This window comes from Cavia porcellus, unplaced genomic scaffold, assembly GCF_034190915.1.
Source record: "Cavia porcellus strain 051 isolate PalLab524CR breed Dunkin Hartley unplaced genomic scaffold, mCavPor4.1 scaffold_25, whole genome shotgun sequence".
Taxonomy (NCBI): Eukaryota; Metazoa; Chordata; class Mammalia; order Rodentia; family Caviidae; genus Cavia; species Cavia porcellus.
Genome location: NW_026947508.1, coordinates 3,237,057 through 3,255,693, shown reverse-complemented (window position 1 = coordinate 3,255,693; position 18,637 = coordinate 3,237,057). Strand labels below are relative to the sequence as shown.

The 18,637-nt window shown below is 61.6% G+C and overlaps 1 protein-coding gene across 7 annotated transcripts in view; it reads left to right on the top strand.

Moving 5' to 3' along the window:
• Chd5 (chromodomain helicase DNA binding protein 5) overlaps positions 1-18,637 on the top strand; it is a 49,157-nt gene that overhangs the window by 17,130 nt on the left and 13,390 nt on the right. For all 7 annotated transcript variants that reach the window (XR_010042876.1, XM_063235374.1, XM_063235369.1 and 4 more), the window contains exons 5-29: positions 250-488; positions 2,174-2,298; positions 3,270-3,393; positions 4,157-4,323; positions 4,427-4,648; positions 6,213-6,419; positions 6,540-6,751; positions 8,175-8,306; positions 8,395-8,503; positions 9,163-9,354; positions 9,442-9,642; positions 10,938-11,075; positions 11,160-11,281; positions 11,769-11,942; positions 12,288-12,429; positions 12,939-13,070; positions 14,797-14,914; positions 15,453-15,577; positions 15,944-16,175; positions 16,366-16,476; positions 16,661-16,833; positions 17,509-17,683; positions 17,833-17,925; positions 18,087-18,175; positions 18,349-18,482. Coding sequence is in view for 6 of the 7 variants with exons in the window: in XM_063235374.1 (XP_063091444.1) it covers positions 250-488; positions 2,174-2,298; positions 3,270-3,393; positions 4,157-4,323; positions 4,427-4,648; positions 6,213-6,419; positions 6,540-6,751; positions 8,175-8,306; positions 8,395-8,503; positions 9,163-9,354; positions 9,442-9,642; positions 10,938-11,075; positions 11,160-11,281; positions 11,769-11,942; positions 12,288-12,429; positions 12,939-13,070; positions 14,797-14,914; positions 15,453-15,577; positions 15,944-16,175; positions 16,366-16,476; positions 16,661-16,833; positions 17,509-17,683; positions 17,833-17,925; positions 18,087-18,175; positions 18,349-18,482 (3,888 nt within the window). In the remaining variant the exon portion in view is untranslated. The remainder of the gene's footprint in view (positions 1-249; positions 489-2,173; positions 2,299-3,269; positions 3,394-4,156; positions 4,324-4,426; positions 4,649-6,212; positions 6,420-6,539; positions 6,752-8,174; positions 8,307-8,394; positions 8,504-9,162; positions 9,355-9,441; positions 9,643-10,937; positions 11,076-11,159; positions 11,282-11,768; positions 11,943-12,287; positions 12,430-12,938; positions 13,071-14,796; positions 14,915-15,452; positions 15,578-15,943; positions 16,176-16,365; positions 16,477-16,660; positions 16,834-17,508; positions 17,684-17,832; positions 17,926-18,086; positions 18,176-18,348; positions 18,483-18,637) is intronic.

The following is an 18,637-nucleotide window of genomic DNA, read 5'->3' as shown; positions in this document are numbered from 1 at the left end:
GGGAGAAGGGTTTGTCCCTCAGTGGATCCCAGGTCTCTCCCGGTCCCCTTGGGGTGGCCTGCTGCAGGTGTCTCTGCTCCTAAATCTGCAGACTCCTTGGAAAATTGCCACCCACAAAGAGGGAGTTGGGAGTGTTTGGGGTGCACCGTGTTCTCGGCTTTCTCAAACCGGGGACCAGGGAATGGTGCCACACACCACAGGGGTGGGGGAGGGATGGGCCCGGCCCTCACTGCCGCCTCTCCCCCACAGGCCTCTCATTGCCAAGAAGAACCCGAAGATCCCCATGTCCAAAATGATGACTGTCTTGGGGGCCAAGTGGCGGGAATTCAGCGCCAACAACCCCTTCAAGGGCAGCTCTGCGGTGGCAGCAGCGGCAGCTGTGGCTGCAGCTGTGGAGACAGTCACCATCGCCCCTCCGCTGGCCATCAGCCCCCAGCAGGTGCCCCAGCCTGTGCCCATCCGAAAGGCCAAGACCAAAGAGGGCAAGGGTAAGGCTGTGGGTGGGTGGACACTAAGCCCTTCAGGCGCGCACCCGCCACGGGAACAGGTGCAGAGAGGACCCCAGCCTGTGTGGCCTTTCTCAGCAGTGCTGTGGCACTGGCATTGTGTCCTGCCCGTCTGCTTTTGGGGCCAGGTGCAGTAGCAGGAAGCATGTGGCCAGGCGTGGTGGTGCACACCTGTAATCCCAGCACGTGGGAGGCTGGGGCAGGAGGATGGCAGAGTTGGGCTATGTAATATCAAGGCCTGCCTGAAGTGCGTAGTGAGACCCTGTCTCAAACACAAAGGACGATGTGGGCAGAGCTCTGGGAGTGTGTACCTGGCAGTCCAGCAGGCTGGTTGCACTGGGCACAGAGGGCGGCAGAGGCCAGGAGGCCCAGCCCAGGGCTTTAAGTTGGACGTGGCCCCCAGGTTAGCCCATTGACCCTGCTTTCTGGCTCACCGTGTGTGTGGGCTCCTCCAAGACCTTAGGGAAGCCCAAGGGTTGAGGCCCTGGCATCTGGCTCAGGAACTCTGTGCACAAAGGAGTTTGGAACAGGGAGTGGGCAGGGTTGGGGTCACTTTCTAGGGAGGCCCGGAGGGTTGTCTAGGTCTGCTGCAGTGGGTGCTGGGGTGCGTGTTCCTGGGTGCTGGGGGGGTGGAGCTTGGGTCGTTTGGAGTCATCCATCTCCCCAGGGCCATCTCTGGTAGTGTCACCAGCAGTTCGGCCTTCCCGGGTGCTTATCTGGGCTTTGATGGGGGGCTGAGGAGGGGTCTTTGGCTCCCGTGTGTCAGCCCCAGGAGCTCTGGTTTCTGGAATGATCCAGGACACTGTCTCTGGTGCCTTTCTGACAGGTCTTAGAGGCCTGGCCGGCGAGTGATGTGGGCTAGAGCTCCACTCCCTGTCCTGCCTCATCCTGGTCTCAGGGACTCAGGGAGGGCCATGGCCCATCACCGGCCGGTTTGGCTTCCTTCCTTCCTCATTTCCTTTGGGGCTCTGGCTGCTGACCCATCGATTCCCTGAGCTTCATATTCCGAGCCTGAAAAATTGAAATAGATTTTCTGTGGTGCCGCTGAAGGCACAACTGAGCTCCAGCCCATGTCTCTGTGTGGCAGTGGGAGGCCTGGGGCAAGGCCACCTGTGTGTGGCGCGACTCCAAGGCCAGGCCCCTCCTCCCCGCTCATCCCAGCGCAGTGTGACAGCCCGCTGGGTAGGTGGGGGTGGTGCTGTTCCTCTCTAGGAGGCTGGTCACCCCATGGCCAGCTCCACACAACCTGATGACCTTCCAGGGTAGCTGTGGCTGGTGCCCACAGGTGGCACTGCATCCAGACAGCCTGGGCGTAGGGGGGCTAGATAGCCTTCCGGAGCCCAGATGTGGACCACAGTAGGTAGGCGCTATGCCCTTGGTGGACCTGGCATGGAGGCTGGGGATGGTGACAGTAGGAGGATGTCCCTAAGATGGCCAGGAGTGCTGGTGACATGGTAGAGAGAGAGCTTGGTGGCCAGGGCAGGCAGACCCGGGGCAGCTTGGTCTCTGGCTTTCCCAGGGGTGTCATCTCTTAGGCCCCTCTGTCATGTCACCTGGAAAGGCTGATGGTGGGAAATGACTCGCTGCTTATCTTGGGGTAACTTGAGGGCTCAGGGAAGAGGTGGTGGCGGTGGCACCCGTCAGTCATCGTGACCCTTGCTTTGCAGGACCTGGCGTGAGGAAAAAGATCAAAGGCTCCAAAGATGGGAAGAAGAAGGGGAAGGGGAAGAAGGTGGCGGGGCTCAAGTTCCGCTTTGGGGGGATCAGCAACAAGAGGAAGAAAGGCTCCTCGGTGAGAGGTCCTGTGTGTGTGTGTACACCAGTGTGCATGCGTGTGTGCCAGGCAACACAGGACGCTCACTCTCCCGAGCCCACCCTGGCAGGTCCTTTCCACTGTACCCGTGCCCCGCGGGGCCTCTTCCCCCAGGGGTCTGGCTGGGGGGTCCCCTCTAGCTTGGAGTCTGGCCAGCCCACTGCTGCGGCTCCAGGTAGCGGAAAGCAGGAGTCGTGGCCTTTGGGGTCCTTATGGGCCTGGCTTCCCAGGAGGGCTGGGAGTGGCGCTGGAGGTGGTGTGTAGGTCTGGGCAGGCCGAGTCCTGCTCTCTCCCCACACCCTAGGCTCAGAGCCTAACCCGCACCTCAGCCTCTGGGCCTCCTGCTCAGTGAGGCGCTCTCCTGCCACAGCCCTGTGTGCGGGCAGAGAAGGAGAAGCTGTGCCTCTGTCTCCTGGCAGAGGCAAGTGCTGGGTTTCGATTTAGGCTGCTCCAAAGGGGAGCACATAAAAGAACAGGTGGCCCGGCAGCCCAGTGCCAAGTGTGCACAAGGCTGAGCTACGGTGCTGAGCTACGGTGGGCCCTGCTCCTAGGTTGCCCTTGGCTTGGCAGGCATGGCCCCCGGAAGGGATCCAGTGATGTCTCATGGGTCCAGTCAAGCAGAGATCTGGGGAGATGTCTTGCTGGAGGGGTCCTAAGCCCTGCTTCCTGAAGGGTGTGCAGAGTTTGGCAGGAGCAGGCTGGGCCTGGAGACCAGAAGCGTTGGAGAGCTGGCAGGCTGGGCTTAGAGAGAGGATGCAGGCATCTGGCCGGCCTGGGCTGTGGCAGGAAGTGTCCAGCTGGCTTGGGGGATGAGGCGAACCTTAGGGTGCGCTGTCCCCAAAGCCCCCCCTGTCCCTGCCCTGCTACCCACCACCCCAACCACAGCCACCCAAGCCCTGGGACAGCTCCAGAGCCCGGCCTGGCTCACAGGCTCCTCCCCTCCTCTCCAGAGTGAGGAGGACGATCGAGAGGAGTCAGACCTGGACAGTGCCAGCATCCACAGCTCCTCCGTGCGCTCCGAGTGCTCCGCGGCCCTGGGCAAGAAGAGCAGGCGGAGACGCAAGAAGAAGAGGAGTAGGGCTTCCTGCCGGGCTCACGGGCTCTCGTGGGGGAGGAGGAGGGGTGCAGGGCCCTCCCCTGGGAAACAGTGGGGGGCACCCCCTGCCTGGACCGCTCAGGGCTTGGTCAGGCGGCGGCTGTGTGCTTCCAGCATGGCTCTCATCTGTCCTGCCGGGGAGGGAGGTCCTGTGAGGACGAAACAGGGAGTTTAGGGTGCGAGCCACATCCAGTGGGGACAGAGAAGGACGCACTTGGTTCACCCACCGTCCGCCCCTGTAGTCACCCGCTGACACCCCCCTCTGCCCTCCATCCCCCTCCGCCACCCTCCTCTCCTGCCTGCCTTCCCTCCTCCTTTTTCCCTTGCTTCTTATTCTTCTAGCCGTGCATGTATCTACGTGAATCTGTTCTGTCTGCTCTTACCTTTCCCCTTCCTTTATCCGTCTTTGTCCATCTTTTTACTCTTTTACTATCTGAGCTATTCTCCAACAGTGACTCACCTCCTCAGCCTGTCCACCCACCCATCCGCTCCCCTGTCCATGTACCCACAATTCCTTCACTCGCCTACCTCGTGTCCAGCCATCTACCTGTCTACCCCAGCTCCCCTGCTTGCCTTTCCATCCGTCCATCCACCATCCACCCACCCACTCCCCTATCTACTCCATCCTCCCCACCCAGCTGACATCTGTAAGCACCTACTGTGTGTCTGGCCGGGGTGCTGGAGTTAGTTGTGCACCGCTGGTGGGGCCGAGGCCCTCCATCACGGCCTCTCCCACCCCAGTTGACGATGGTGACGGCTACGAGACTGACCATCAGGATTACTGCGAGGTGTGCCAGCAGGGTGGGGAGATCATCCTGTGTGACACCTGCCCGCGGGCCTACCACCTGGTGTGCCTGGACCCCGAGCTGGAGAAGGCTCCCGAGGGCAAGTGGAGCTGCCCGCACTGCGTATGTCTGGGTGGGCGGGCCGGGGCGGCAGCGGTGCCGGGGTTGGGTAGTGTGTGGAGTCGGGCAGGACTGGCCAGGGTGCCCCCATCTAAACTGCCCCCAGGAGAAGGAGGGCATCCAGTGGGAGCCGAAGGACGACGAAGACGAGGAGGAGGAGGGCGGCTGTGAGGAGGAGGAGGATGACCATATGGAATTCTGCCGCGTGTGCAAGGACGGTGGCGAGCTGCTATGCTGCGACGCCTGCCCCTCCTCCTACCACCTGCACTGCCTCAACCCGCCGCTGCCCGAGATCCCAAACGGTGAATGGCTCTGCCCGCGCTGTACTGTGAGTGTTACGCCGCCCCGCCCCGCCCAGTGAGGCCCCGCCCACTACAGGCCCCGCCCACTACAGGCTCCACCAATTGAGGACGGCCCCGCCCCGCGGCCCACCAATCTGGGGCTGAGACCCCCACACCCTTGCTGACCCAGGCCACACCCCTTACCCCCCGCCCACCAGAGGCCCCGCCCAGTCCGCCCGAGGCCACGCCCCCACACCCAGGCCTGTCCAGCTCAGTGGGCTTAGCACCAATATCCCAGACACTGTTTACTGAGTGTACTCTGCACTGAAGGCTTCCTTCACCTTTACTGAGGGTGCAAGTACCAAGCTTTTATGAATTCTATTTTCAGACAAGAATCCTGAGGCTCAGGAAGGTAAAGTGGCTGGCTTAGGGCCACACAGTGGTAGCACTGACCGTCCCATCCCTGATCTCTAGGAACTGCCTCCCAACCCCAGCTGGGTCCTGGAGAGGGCAGCAGGTTCCAGGCACTGGAGCCTCAGCAGGTGCAGGGCCGGACAGTGCTCCCCAGCACCCCCATTCCCTGTGCCCAGTCACTGTAGGCGGTGAAGCTCCTTTGGTCCAACTTGTCCCCTACCCGCCTCGGCGGGGGTTGTGTGTGTGTGTCTTGCCTGTGCACACATGTGCACATGTCTGTGTCTGTGTAAGGGTCCGGGGTGGGGCTCGTGGGACAGGGCACCTCCTCAGGTTTCCTGGAGGGCTGCCCTGCGCTCAGGAGAGGTGGGGCTTCGTGCTTCCCCACCATCTGTCCCCCAGAGCCCACACAAGGTGCACTTTGTCCTCCGCCCTTGGCCTCCACTCACACTGAGGCAAGACCAGGTCTGCTTGGGGTTTGGGGTGAATTCCCAGCCCTGGAATGCCCGAGTGCCTGACAGGATGCCTTGCAGTCTGGGAGGGGAGGCGGGGGAACAAGCTCAGGCAGCCTGTGCCTAGATGCAGGGCAGATGGGGCAGAGCTAGGCCCACCTGTCCCCGCCCGTCCAGCCTGAGCCCAGGGCTGCATGCTGGGGGTGCTTCTGTGGCAGCCAGCGGAGCCCTGGAGCTCCAGCTTCCTGGGCCCCTGAGTATGTTTTTAGGCCTAGAGACGTGAGGTGCCTGGGCACAGCCCTGCCCAGGGGTGGCGGGGGCAGTGGGGTTGCAGTCCCTGGGAGCTCTGTGCCCCCTGGGTGGGTCTGTATGTGGCAGGTTCTTGAGGGGGTGGCTCTAAGCAGGACATGAGGTGGCAGGGAGCCCCTGATCATGAGGAGTCCAGAGCTTTGGCTGCTGTTCCCTGCCCTGTGGTACCTCGCTGACAGGGTCTTGCTCTTCTCACCTGTCCTGCACTGGTGGCGGTGTCACCCACCCTGGCTCAGGTTGGCCATGTGCTCACTGCCAAGTGCCCAGGTCGCCAGACCGCCCTGCCCTGTAGTGCTCCTGAGGGTGGAAGGGGACAGTGGGGTCACCGCAGCACTCACTTGGGGCCCGTGCCTGGGTGGCAAGGGCCTGTTGTGGTAGCCTCAGGATGGAGCCAGGCAGCTGCTAAGCCCTGAACTTGGGGACCCTCTTCTATCTACAGTGTCCCCCGCTGAAGGGCAAAGTCCAGCGGATTCTACACTGGCGGTGGACGGAGCCCCCAGCGCCCTTCATGGTCGGGCTGCCGGGACCCGAGGTGGAGCCGGGCCTGCCCCCACCCAAGCCCCTGGAGGGCATCCCGGAGAGGGAGTTCTTTGTCAAGTGGGCGGGGCTGTCCTACTGGCACTGCTCCTGGGTGAAGGAGCTGCAGGTGAGACACCCGGCAGGTGTGGCCCTGCTCATCCCCGAGCTGCCGGTCGCCAGGGTGGGGGCGAAGCCAGGGGCCAGGGCTCAGGCCGTCTGCCTGACTTCCTGTGCCCGCTCGGAGCAGCTGGAACTGTACCACACGGTGATGTACCGCAACTACCAAAGAAAGAACGACATGGACGAGCCGCCGCCCTTCGACTACGGCTCTGGGGATGAGGAGGGCAAGAGCGAGAAGAGGAAGAACAAGGACCCGCTCTACGCCAAGATGGAGGAGCGCTTCTACCGCTACGGCATCAAGCCCGAGTGGATGATGGTCCACCGCATCCTGAACCACAGGTGTGCGCCACGCGCTCAGGCTGCCATTCAGACCCATGTGTGGCTGCAGCGGGGCAGGAGGGGAGGCCGAGGGCGGCTCTGCTGACCATCAGACTGTCCAGGGGGAGGCCAGGGTCACAGACATAAGCGGGGAGTCCTGCAGGAAACAGGACTCTTGCTGGGTGAGTGTTCGGTGCCTAGCAAAGGCCCTTGGCTTGGGGGACAGGTGCCTCCCTGTGTTTATAACCACCCTGAGACGCAGAGGCGAGGACAGGCATGGCAAGGTTGAGCCCCACGGCTGAGCTAGAGGAGCTAGGATTTGAACCCAGTGCTTTCTGAGAGCAGGCTCTACTTTCTGGACTCCCGTTCTGACCCCCGATGCTCCTCCACAGCCCTTAGTGGAGCAGACTGGAAAGTCCTCAGGTGGTGGAGCCTTGGGAGGCTGGAGCAGGCAGCACGGGGAGTAACTCCAGGAGAGGAGCTGGAGGATAGGGGCTGCTGTGAGCTCACTAGGGGCCCACTAGCATGGCCAGCAGTGGTGAGGGACTTGAACTTGGACATGCTGCTCTACCCCAAGTCCCAGAAGCCTGAGTCCTGTGGCATTGACCCCCATTTTTTGCCTTATCAGCCTGCACGCCCAGAGCACATACAGCAGCTTTTCAGTGCCTCCAAAGTGGGACAGGTTTATTCCTCTGAGTTTGCATAGCATCTCGTTACTTATTGAAAAAAAGCAAATCCACTGGTTTCCTGGTGACTGAGGATTGGCCTGGCTCTTAATGGTCCCCAGGCCAGCTGTAGCCCCTGCCCCCCATCTGTGTGCTTGCCACTTAACAGTGCTGTGGCCCTCTGGCTTGGTGTCCTGATCCACTGAATGGGGTGTGGGAGGCCTGGAGGACCCCCTCTGCCACCCCATAGCGGCCACTGTTGGGCTTGGTATCCCTGGGGTGTGTGTAGGAAGCCACCCGCAGCAGGCATGGCTTCTCGCCTTCTGTGCAGCGATGGGCCCATCACCAGGGCTGGGCCCTGCCTTAGGCCTTTGGATTTTTTAGGTTAGGAAACACAGTCGGGTATGGTGATGAGAGGCTGAGGCAGGAGGACTGTGGTGAGTTTGAGGCTAACATAGATCTTGTCTCAAAAACCAAAAGAAAAAACCAAACAGCGAAGAAGGCAAAGTCCATGGGTGCCTGTCTCTGCAGGATGCTAGAGGCAGGCTTGTGGCGTCTCTGTCCCTTGCTCTGCTTCTGTCCCTCACAGTGGACTCCCCCCGCCCCCACCCCGAGCTGTGTGACCTCAGCCAAGGCCCCCTGCACTTCTCTGGAGCCACTGCCCTGGCACCCTTTCCCAGACTCATCCCAGAGGGCTGTTCTTTGTCCTGCCAGGGGCCAGGCTCTACCCCGCACCACCCTGTGGCCGCTGCTCCCACCGCCAGTTCTTTGTGTTGCAGCTTCGACAAGAAGGGGGACGTGCACTACCTGATCAAGTGGAAAGACCTGCCCTACGACCAGTGCACCTGGGAGATCGATGACATCGACATCCCCTACTACGACAGCCTTAAGCAGGCATACTGGGGCCACAGGTGGGCAGTGCCACCCAGCTGCCGGGCGCTGGCCGGGCACCCCTCCTGGCTCCAGCTTTGCTCAGCCATGTGCCTCGCTCTTTCCCAGGGAGCTGATGCTGGGGGAGGACGCCCGGCTGCCCAAGCGGCTCATCAAGAAGGGCAAGAAGCTGAAGGACGACAAACAGGAGAAGCCGCCGGACACGCCCATCGTGGACGTGAGTGGGGCCTGTCCTCGTGCCCTCTTGGCTGTGTGTCCAGAGTCACAGCCACGCAGGATGGGGTAGTGGGGAGGGAGGCTTCAGCGGGACCAACAGCTGAGCTGCTACTTAGCCCACTGCGTGAACAAGGGGCTCCAGGGTGGCCCTCTCTGGGGTGTCTGCTGGGCCTGCTGCAGGGCTGGCATGAGGGGCATGGGGTTAAAGGGCCCTGGCACGAGGAGCATGGGTTAAAAGGCCCTGGCCCTGTTTGAAGAACAAAGGCTCCCTGTGGGGACCAGGCAGGGATAAGGTTGACTGCAGGGGCTCCCTGTGGGTCCAGTCCACCAAGCACAAGCCTGGACTTGGGCCTGAGGGCACCAAGCAGGCCCTGGACAGTCTCATCAAGTGCCCTGTGCCCAGGCAGGACATGTTTGGGGCTGGGAGGAAGCAGGGAGCAGGAGCCACGTGGTCATGATGTGCTGGGGTCACAAGCAGAGAGTCAACGGCCAGGGGATTTCCCCGCTGGGAGGAGTCCAGGGCTGGAGCAGCATGGAGGTGTGGCCCGATCTGCAGGAGAGTCAGCAGGGCGGGCAGCAGGGGCAGTCTCGAGTGCGCAGGCCCGGAGGGTGGATTTGGGTGGCCAGGACTTCGAGCCTCTGGGCCTCTTTCTCCTGCAGCCCACAGTCAAGTTTGACAAGCAGCCATGGTACATCGATGCCACGGGTGGCACGCTGCACCCGTACCAGCTGGAAGGCCTCAACTGGCTGCGCTTCTCGTGGGCACAGGGCACCGACACCATCCTGGCCGATGAAATGGGCCTGGGGAAGACAGTGCAGACCATCGTGTTCCTCTACTCCCTGTACAAAGAGGTGGGCGGCTGGGCGGGCAGCGGCGGGCGGGTGGGGCTGGGTACGGCCCCCGGAGGGAGCTTCACTGCTTCTGCTGCCCTCCCACAGGGCCACTCCAAGGGGCCCTACCTGGTCAGCGCACCCCTGTCCACCATTATCAACTGGGAGCGCGAGTTCGAGATGTGGGCGCCGGACTTCTACGTGGTCACCTACACGGGGGACAAGGAGAGCCGCTCCGTGATCCGCGAGAACGAGTTCTCCTTTGAGGACAATGCCATTCGGAGCGGGAAGAAGGTGTTCCGCATGAAGGTGACCGCGCTCAGCCCCTGGGAGGCACCCGGGAGCCCCAGGGAGGCAAGACCAGAGTCACTGGTTGCCCAGCCTGGGCTCCACCTTGTGGTCCGCCTGCCTCAGCTTCCTGGACAGCTGGGATTACTGGCGGCCACTGTGACCCAGTGCTTTTCCTCCTCTCCCTTCATAGCCTGCCACCATCAGTTGTAGCTATTGAATGTCGCATGCTCTGAGCGCAGGCTCACTGGGTGTGCAGTCCCTGGCCCCGGGAGCCCTCCTGCAGTGGGGGCAGGTGTGGACCGGTCCCTCCCCACCAGCACCCGGGTCCAGCCTGAGTGTGGCAGTAGCCCTGGGCAGGCGCGAGGTGTGGGAGGCTGAGGACTGGAGGTCCAAGGGACGCAGGACCTCAGATCAGGGCACACATCACCATCCCACCGGGCTTCTCGTACAAATGGCGCCTGAAGGCCTTAGAATTTCAAATCAGTGAACATGAGACAGCATGAAGATTCCGAGTAGAGGCCCGTGGGCTTCAGTGGGGAGCAGGGGAGGAGCTCACGCGGCTCCCAAGGGCGGGGAGAGGGCGCAGTGCCCACACCCGCCTGTCCAGGCGCTTTCTAGGAAGTGGTGCGGGACCTGTGTGGCCTGCGCCCTCCTCCCGTGCACTCTGTCATCTCTGCCTTATGACATTGCTCCTGACAAGTGTCATTCCCTGCATTTGCCTGGTCCCGTTGTGAGGAAGTGAGGACAACCAAAAAACCCTACATTTTTTTTTTGTCTTTTTGAGACCGGGTCTCCCCATGCAGTTCAGGCTGGCCTTGGGCTCACTTTGTAGCCCAGCCTGGTCTCGAACTTGCAACAATCCTCCTGCCTCAGCCTCCTGCGTGCTGGGATTACGGGCATACACCTTCACACCTGGCTCAAACTGCACATTTTTTACTGTGGGTACAATTTTGTTTCCCAAACATTTTCCATTTGAGGCCAGATGACCCCTTTGGCTAGTGGCTGGTGTCCCCCCCTCCACTTTTGGGGCTCTTTTGAGTCTTTTTGAGGTTCCTGTCCATACTTTTTTTTTTTTAATCATTTGGCTTTTTGTGACAGCTGTCTATATGCAGTTCAGGCTGGCCTTGAACTCACTATGCAGCCCAGAATGGCCTTGAACATATGGCGATTCTCCTGCCTCAGCCTCTGAGGAGCTGGGATCATGGGTGTGCACCACCACACCTGGCTCTACCCCTCCCCCTTGACTCTGTCTCCTGGGACTCTGGTCCCCTCTACCCCCAGCTGCGCCCTCCAGCACTTCTCTTTCTTTCCAGAAAGAAGTGCAGATCAAGTTCCACGTCCTGCTCACCTCCTACGAGCTCATCACCATCGACCAGGCCATCCTGGGCTCCATTGAGTGGGCCTGCCTTGTGGTGGATGAGGCCCACCGGCTCAAGAACAACCAGTCCAAGGTGGGCGGCAGTGGCTGCACGGCTGGGCCACCTGAACAGGCCCTCCCTGCACCCCCTGACCGGGCCCCCCTTTCCTCCCCAAAGTTTTTCAGGGTCCTGAACAGCTACAAGATCGACTACAAGCTGCTGCTGACGGGAACCCCCCTTCAGAACAACCTGGAGGAGCTCTTCCATCTCCTCAACTTCCTGACCCCGGAGAGGTTCAAGTGAGTGCCCCGGGTGTGCCTGGGGGGCTGGGGCCCCGTTTGGACGAGGCAAGACCTGCCTGCTGGGTACTATCTTCTCATCAGTGAATTGGGAGCACCAAGCCAGGCCGGGGGTGGGTTCACACGGCTCCCCCCTCCATCCTCTTCGTCTCCCCTACCCATCTTCCTGCCCGGAGAGGGGGTTCCAGGGGAGTCTGCCAGTCTTGGATTTAGAAAGCAGCTTGTGGCTCTGGTGGGTTTCCCAGCTTCAGGCCCTTCTAGCCTCGGCTTCCTAATCTGTAATCTGCCGGTAGCCCTGGAAAGCTCTTGTCCAGGACGGGTTGGGGGATGGCAGAGAGGGAGGGCTGGGACACCTGGGTCACTCGGGCTTTGAAGGAGACTCAGGCTGCGTCTTCCCCACTCCCATCCTCTGCCCTCGATGGAGGGAGGCCGCTGGCCTGTGCTCCTGTCCTCTGTCCCCCTTTTCTTAGCCCGCGCTTTGTTGCAGCAACCTGGAGGGCTTTCTGGAGGAGTTTGCCGACATCTCCAAGGAGGACCAGATCAAGAAGCTGCATGACCTGCTGGGGCCGCACATGCTCCGGCGGCTCAAGGCGGACGTGTTTAAGAACATGCCGGCCAAGACGGAGCTCATCGTGCGCGTGGAGCTGAGCCAGATGCAGAAGTGAGTGGTGAGGCCGCGCCCAGGCAGCTGCCTGTTGTCCTGTCCCTGGGCCCCACCTGACCTTCCTGGGCTGACTAGTGGGGCGCTTCTCCCACACCGCCGCCTTGGCTCACCTCTGGTACCCCTTCCTTCCGGAGGTGTCTTCTCAGCTCTGAGCTCTGGCGGTGTCCCCCAGTAACCTGCTGGGTGACTCTGGTTCCATGGCTTCACCTCTGGGGGCTCCCCAGGGTGCTCTGTTAGTAGCGCCTGGCCACCATGAGTGCCCCATGTCCTGGGAGGGCAGCGCGCACCCCCCCAGAGGCCCACCAGGGCCAGTGCGTCCAGCGCGCCTTGCTGTCCCCTCAGGAAGTACTACAAGTTCATCCTCACACGGAACTTCGAGGCGCTGAACTCCAAGGGGGGCGGGAACCAGGTGTCGCTGCTCAACATCATGATGGACCTGAAGAAGTGCTGTAACCACCCCTACCTCTTCCCTGTGGCTGCAGTGGTAGGTGCCCGCTGCCCCTGCGTGGGCTCCTTGGGCCACTGCGGAGCGTCCACTAGCTGTGGGGTGGGGCTGAAGAGGACATCCCCATGGAAAGGCTTGGTACAAAGCTCAGGCTCTGGGCCGGGCATCACCACCACCACCAGTGTCCCTGCCTGCCGGCTTCTAATTTAGGCCCTCTACAGTTTCTCCTCACTCAGCTCTAAGAACCAGGTGGCGGAGCTGGGCTAGGGTGCATGGCTCAGGCCACCCGCAGATCCTGCTGGTGCTAGTGTGGCACCATGGGTGTCGCCTCCCTGGGGTCAGAGGTTGGCCCTGATGGACACTGAAGGCCAGCTTGGCTTCACTGTTTCCTGACTTCTCAGCCAGGGAGTAAGGCCAGGGCAGGGTGGCAGGTCTGTACCTGCCTGGGAACACGGATCTGAAGACACAGCCGCGTGGCCCGTGACTTGTCCCCTTTGGTGCCCAGCCAGAGGAGAGCTCCCCAGAGTCCCTCTTCTGCTGCTCTGCAGGAAGCCCCTGTGCTGCCCAACGGCTCCTACGATGGCAGCTCCCTGGTCAAGTCCTCAGGGAAACTCATGCTGCTGCAGAAGATGCTGAAGAAGCTGCGGGACGAGGGGCACCGGGTGCTCATCTTCTCCCAGGTGGGCCGGGCGTCCTGCCCTGGAGGTCGAGGGCCAGCCTCGCCCGAGCCTCTCCAGTCCTGATGCCCCCCCCCCAGCTAGGGTCTGGTGTCCAGGGTCCTTTCCCTGTGCCCTGTGAGGGCCCTCGGCAGCACTGCCTGTGCACGGTCAGCGGCTGGGCCATCCAGCTTTGCGTTGCCTGTTTTATCTGCATCCCTTTGTGTGTGTGCCACACATCAGGGGTGCAGAGGACGCGCTCCCTTCCCTCAAGCTTCTCAGTCTAGATTGGCAGACCGCTCACAAGGCAGCTTAGCCTTACTCAGCTCAGCTGTGTTACAGTCATAACCTGGAGGATTCCAGGGATAAAAAGGCTCCCCTAGGACAGACAGAGCCAGGCGCATTGCTCAAAGCCAGAATCGGGGATTCAGCTCCTCTGTAAACAAAAGTCAAGTGGAAACGCCTACTGGTCCCTGCTGCCTCTGATGTACCCTCGGTGGGTGATGAGCTGCAGGGTTCCAGGAGAGCAGACCACGCCTGTGACAGGGGGTGGCTGGGAGACAGGTTCACAATCCCTTGACACTGCTACCAGTGTCAGACGCAAGTGTGGGCGATCCGGAGAGCCCCGGAAGAAGGAACAGGGCAAGCCCTACATGTGCGCAGCAGGATGAGCCTCAGAGGCCCAGCTCCACAGCCTGTCGTCACACAGGATGCAGACATATCCCGCAAAGCTGTACCTGGAGTCCAAATAAAAACTGCAGTAGGATTGCCTGAAAAGGACTGAACAGACACGCGTAGGGTTCTCAGACTAAGAGTCCTCATGGCAGACACCCAGGAACCAAGAAGAAATGAGGCAAAAGCAGGCGGTGAAGGAAGAGCAGATAAGTTGCGTTTATGAGTGGATAAGCTCCCGGTGCACACTGCTGAAGTAAAGCATGGTGCGGAGAGATTTCCCAGGATACAGGGTGGAGGGGCAAACATAAAATCAGAAAAAAGCATGGATGGTGTCTTAGGAGGCTCTGGAAATCATCTGATAGGGATTTCAGGAGAAAACAACAGACTGTGCAAAGCAGACTTGGACAAAGTTTGCAGACTGGGAGAAAAACGAGGTCTCAGACCTACAGGACATTGTGGAGCACAAGCAAGGACAGCGTTGATTCACCGGCCTGTAGGCACCTTGCAGGGGAAGTGCAGTGCTTTTGACCTGGAACCTACAACGGAGAGAGGGCCAGACAGTCTTCAGGCTCACATCAAGAAGACAGGTGGTGGTGATTACGGCAGCATTGTCTCCGTTCACCACGGGGAACCTTTGGTTGAGGTTCATACCCAGCTAAACTACCCCCAGGCCGCTGTGGAATAGACGTGGTTATGGGCACTCAGAAGGGACTGCTTTCTGTCCCGGGAAGGTGGTGACAGGGACACATGGCAGAAGAGCTGATGGGCAGTAAGGGCTGGGTATTCCAGGAAGAGACCCGGGGCTGGGATGGACTGGGGGAGGAAGGGAGCACTGGGCCGGCAGAGTCTTGAGTGCAGGCGAGGAGCCGGGACTCACTCTGAGAGGCTGAGGTGGGTGGATGGGCTGCCCGGTGTGAGGTCGGAGGCCCCATTCCCCACCGAGTCCTGCTGTAGCCCTGCCTGGGTTCCACTTACCTTTACCCTCAGTGGGCTGCTGTCTCCTCCCCACTGCAGTGGGTCCCTGTCCATGTCCCATGGGGCTCCTGGCACCTCTCATATGTTCTCTCCCTTGCAGATGACCAAGATGCTGGACCTTCTGGAGGACTTCCTGGAGTATGAGGGCTACAAGTACGAGAGGATTGATGGCGGCATCACTGGGGGTCTGCGGCAGGAGGCGATCGACAGATTCAATGGTATCTCACTGTTGGGGGTTCTCACAGGGACCCACCTGGTAATCCATTAACTGCTCTGCTAAGAGCTGAGGGGAGCAGAGCCCTAGCTTTAAATGCTAAAAGGATTTACCCCCGAGGGACTTTTGGTGGTCCACTGGAGTACTAGGAGGCCCAGCAAGTACCACTGCTCTGAGCAGAATTAGAAGTGGACAAGAAGAAAAGCAGGTGGGGGAGAAAAATGTCACCTCTGTCACTGAATGAAGCTGGCTCTGAGGTCTAGCTGACATCACTAGATAAACCCCAGTGACAGGTGGCTCTGGGCAGTGTGTGGCTTCCTCCCCCTGGACCGGGACTCAGGGCACCTCTGGGGGCTGCACAGCCTCATGTGGGCTCCTGGCCTCCTGAGTGTGGGTGCCTGCCCATCAGTGATGGGTTTCAGAACTGTCCTCTGCTAGGGACTCACGCCGCAGTCCGCACCCTGCTGTCCCCCTGCCTGCGCCCATCACCCACCAGCCCCTGCTCCTGCTCTCTGACCCCATCTGTTGGCCTCTCTCCCCAGCCCCAGGGGCCCAGCAGTTCTGCTTCCTCTTGTCCACCCGGGCGGGTGGCCTGGGCATCAACCTGGCCACAGCAGACACGGTCATCATCTATGACTCGGACTGGAACCCGCACAATGACATCCAGGTCAGCAGCTTCTCCCTCAGCTCCCGTGCTTGTGCCCTCTTGGCCGGGCTTCTCACTTGTGTCTCAGGCACACCTGCACACGGTCGCAGGCACAGGGTCCCCTCAGGCCGGGGCCCCATGCAGCTGTCATCACACTGCCCAGGGCTGTTCCCAGGCCTCGCGGCCTCAGAAGGCGGCTGTGTGTCCGCTCCTGTCCCTGTGGGCATTAGATCCTGACACACGGGGAGGCGCAGCCCCGTCAGAGACATGAGGCTGCTGCTGCACCCAGCCTCCTGCAGACCCGGCACGCCTGCCTCCCGGTGCGCTGCCAGCCCCGCACCCCATGGCACCCGGCCCTGTGCCCAGAGCCCTCATCGTCTTCCTTAGGCCTTCAGCCGTGCCCACCGCATCGGGCAGAACAAGAAGGTGATGATCTACCGCTTTGTGACTCGGGCGTCAGTGGAGGAGCGCATCACGCAGGTGGCCAAGCGCAAGATGATGCTGACCCACCTGGTGGTGCGGCCCGGCCTGGGCTCCAAGTCAGGCTCCATGACCAAGCAGGAGCTGGACGACATCCTCAAGTTCGGCACGGAGGAGCTCTTCAAGGACGACGTGGAGGGTGGGCCTCCTCCCTCCCGTGGGGCGCAGCAGGGCCCGGGTGGTCCCACAGGCCCCACCGCAGTCCCTCCTGTTCCCTGCCGTGTCTCCTTCCAGGGTTTGCCCGAGTGGGGCCTGGTGGGAGGTTTGCCTGCTGCCTGCCCCCGTGCAGCCCTCTGCTCCGACCAGCAGCCTCCTGCTCTGCCCTCCAGGCATGATGTCCCAGGGCCAGAGGCCTGTTACACCCGTTCCTGACATGCAGTCCTCCAAGGGTGGCGCCCTGGCCGCCAGTGCCAAGAAGAAGCACGGTAGCACCCCACCAGGTAGGGCTGCTCTAGGAGACCAACAGGTTCCTGCCACCCCACTCGGGTGTTGTGACCAAGCGCATTGCTGAGCCCATGTTTGGTTGCGTTGTTCCCTGGCCAGAGGGGACCAGGAAGGGCCACTGCTGGGAGCGGGACCTGATCACCCTGCCTCTGTGTCCCCACTCCAAACTCCACCCCTCAGGTGACAACAAGGACGTGGAGGACAGCAGTGTGATCCACTATGACGATGCGGCCATCTCTAAGCTGCTGGATAGGAACCAGGATGCTACAGACGACACGGAGCTGCAGAATATGAATGAGTATCTGAGCTCCTTCAAGGTGGCGCAGTACGTGGTGCGCGAGGAGGATGGCGTGGTAAGGTCCCCAGAATCCCTTGCGGTGTCCCCGCCCCCTAGCGGTGGCCCCGCCCCTGCACCTTACCCCTTGTCATGGCCCCACCCTCATTGTGGCACCGCCCACCCCACAAACCCCACCCCCTCATGCCAGGCCCCGCGGGTGCCCTCTGGTTGAGATCGTACTGAAGGAGTTGTAACCTCCAGACCCATTGAGGCCTTTGGGACGCCAGCTGTGGCCTCCTGCCTGGGCTCCAGCTTCCTCACCCCACCTCTTTGCAATGCCAGGGATCTGCCACTCCGTGTAGAAGTTTGCCCAGGGCTGATTTCAGGTCCTGCCCAGCTGGTCCCGCATACCTGACCCGGTCCACCTCAAGCCACCTCCTGGGCAGGGTCCCCTTCCCAGAGTATGCCTGGCACCGGCCGCATCTTTTCCCTTCTCCACCGTGCTGTTGGCCCCGATTCCCTGACAAGGGCTCCTCCTGGAGGCCCCTGTACCTCCCCGAGCTCCTGCTACTGTCCCAGACCCTGAGGGTCCACCAGCAGTTCCTTTGGGAGCAGGAGCCCTGAAGGCAGGGCAGGGCCACATTCAGGCCTGCACCCCAAAGCTGGCAGAGGTGGCCAGAGGCCCCCCCAGAGCCAGGGATGCCTGCCTGGCCAGGCTGCCCTGCTAACCCCACGCCTGCGGCCTCCCCAGGAGGAGGTTGAGCGGGAGGTGATCAAGCAGGAGGAGAACGTAGACCCTGACTACTGGGAGAAGCTGCTGCGGCACCATTACGAGCAGCAGCAGGAGGACCTGGCCCGCAACCTGGGCAAGGGCAAGCGCATCCGGAAGCAGGTCAACTACAACGACGCCTCCCAGGAGGACCAGGGTGAGCGCCGGCACGGGCACGGCCGGGCCGGGCTGGTGCCGCCCCTGAGGTCCCAGCTTTCCTGTCAGTGGGAAAGGAACGTAGGGCGGGGGCCGAGGTGACTTCAGCTTGCACTGCTCACTCTGTGCCCCTGTGCCCGGCACCCGCAGAGTGGCAGGACGAGCTCTCGGACAACCAGTCTGAGTATTCCATTGGCTCCGAAGACGAGGACGAGGACTTCGAGGAGAGGCCGGAGGGCCAGAGTGAGTGTCAGTGCTGCTGCTGCAGGAGCCAGTGGGAGCTGCTGGTGGCCGCGTGGGGTTGGGCTGGGGTCCACCGGGGGTCCTGCTGGCCTGGGACGTGGTGGTGATGGGGTTGGGAGCCCAGGCCCTCCCCTGAGGATTTGTGCTGGGCTGCTCCCTAGGTGGACGGCGACAATCCAGGAGGCAGCTCAAGAGTGACAGGGACAAACCCCTGCCGCCTCTTCTTGCTCGAGTTGGGGGCAACATTGAGGTGGGGCCCGCCTGCACCCCATCTCTTGTGGCCTTTTCCTGCCATCTATGGGAGGGTGGAAGTGGGTCCGGGGGTTGGCTGAAGGTCCCCCCTCCTCTTCTTGCACCCCCACATTCTCCATGCCCACCTTGTCCCTGACCCGGGTCCACCCACCTGCTGACCACCTTGCCCAGGTGCTGGGCTTCAATGCACGGCAGCGGAAGGCCTTCCTGAACGCCATCATGCGCTGGGGCATGCCGCCCCAGGACGCCTTCAACTCCCACTGGCTCGTGAGGGACCTGCGGGGCAAGAGCGAGAAGGAGTTCAGGTAAGGACTGAGCCCTCCCCTGCCCTGGGAGGCTCCTCCTGAGTGCTGTGGCCTAGGCCTGGGGTGGGGTGCTGGGCACGGCAGCTTTGTAGAAAACTCCTGCCAGCCCTGGGCCCCAGCAGCTGGTATGATGGCAGCCATCCTGTGGTCCCTGT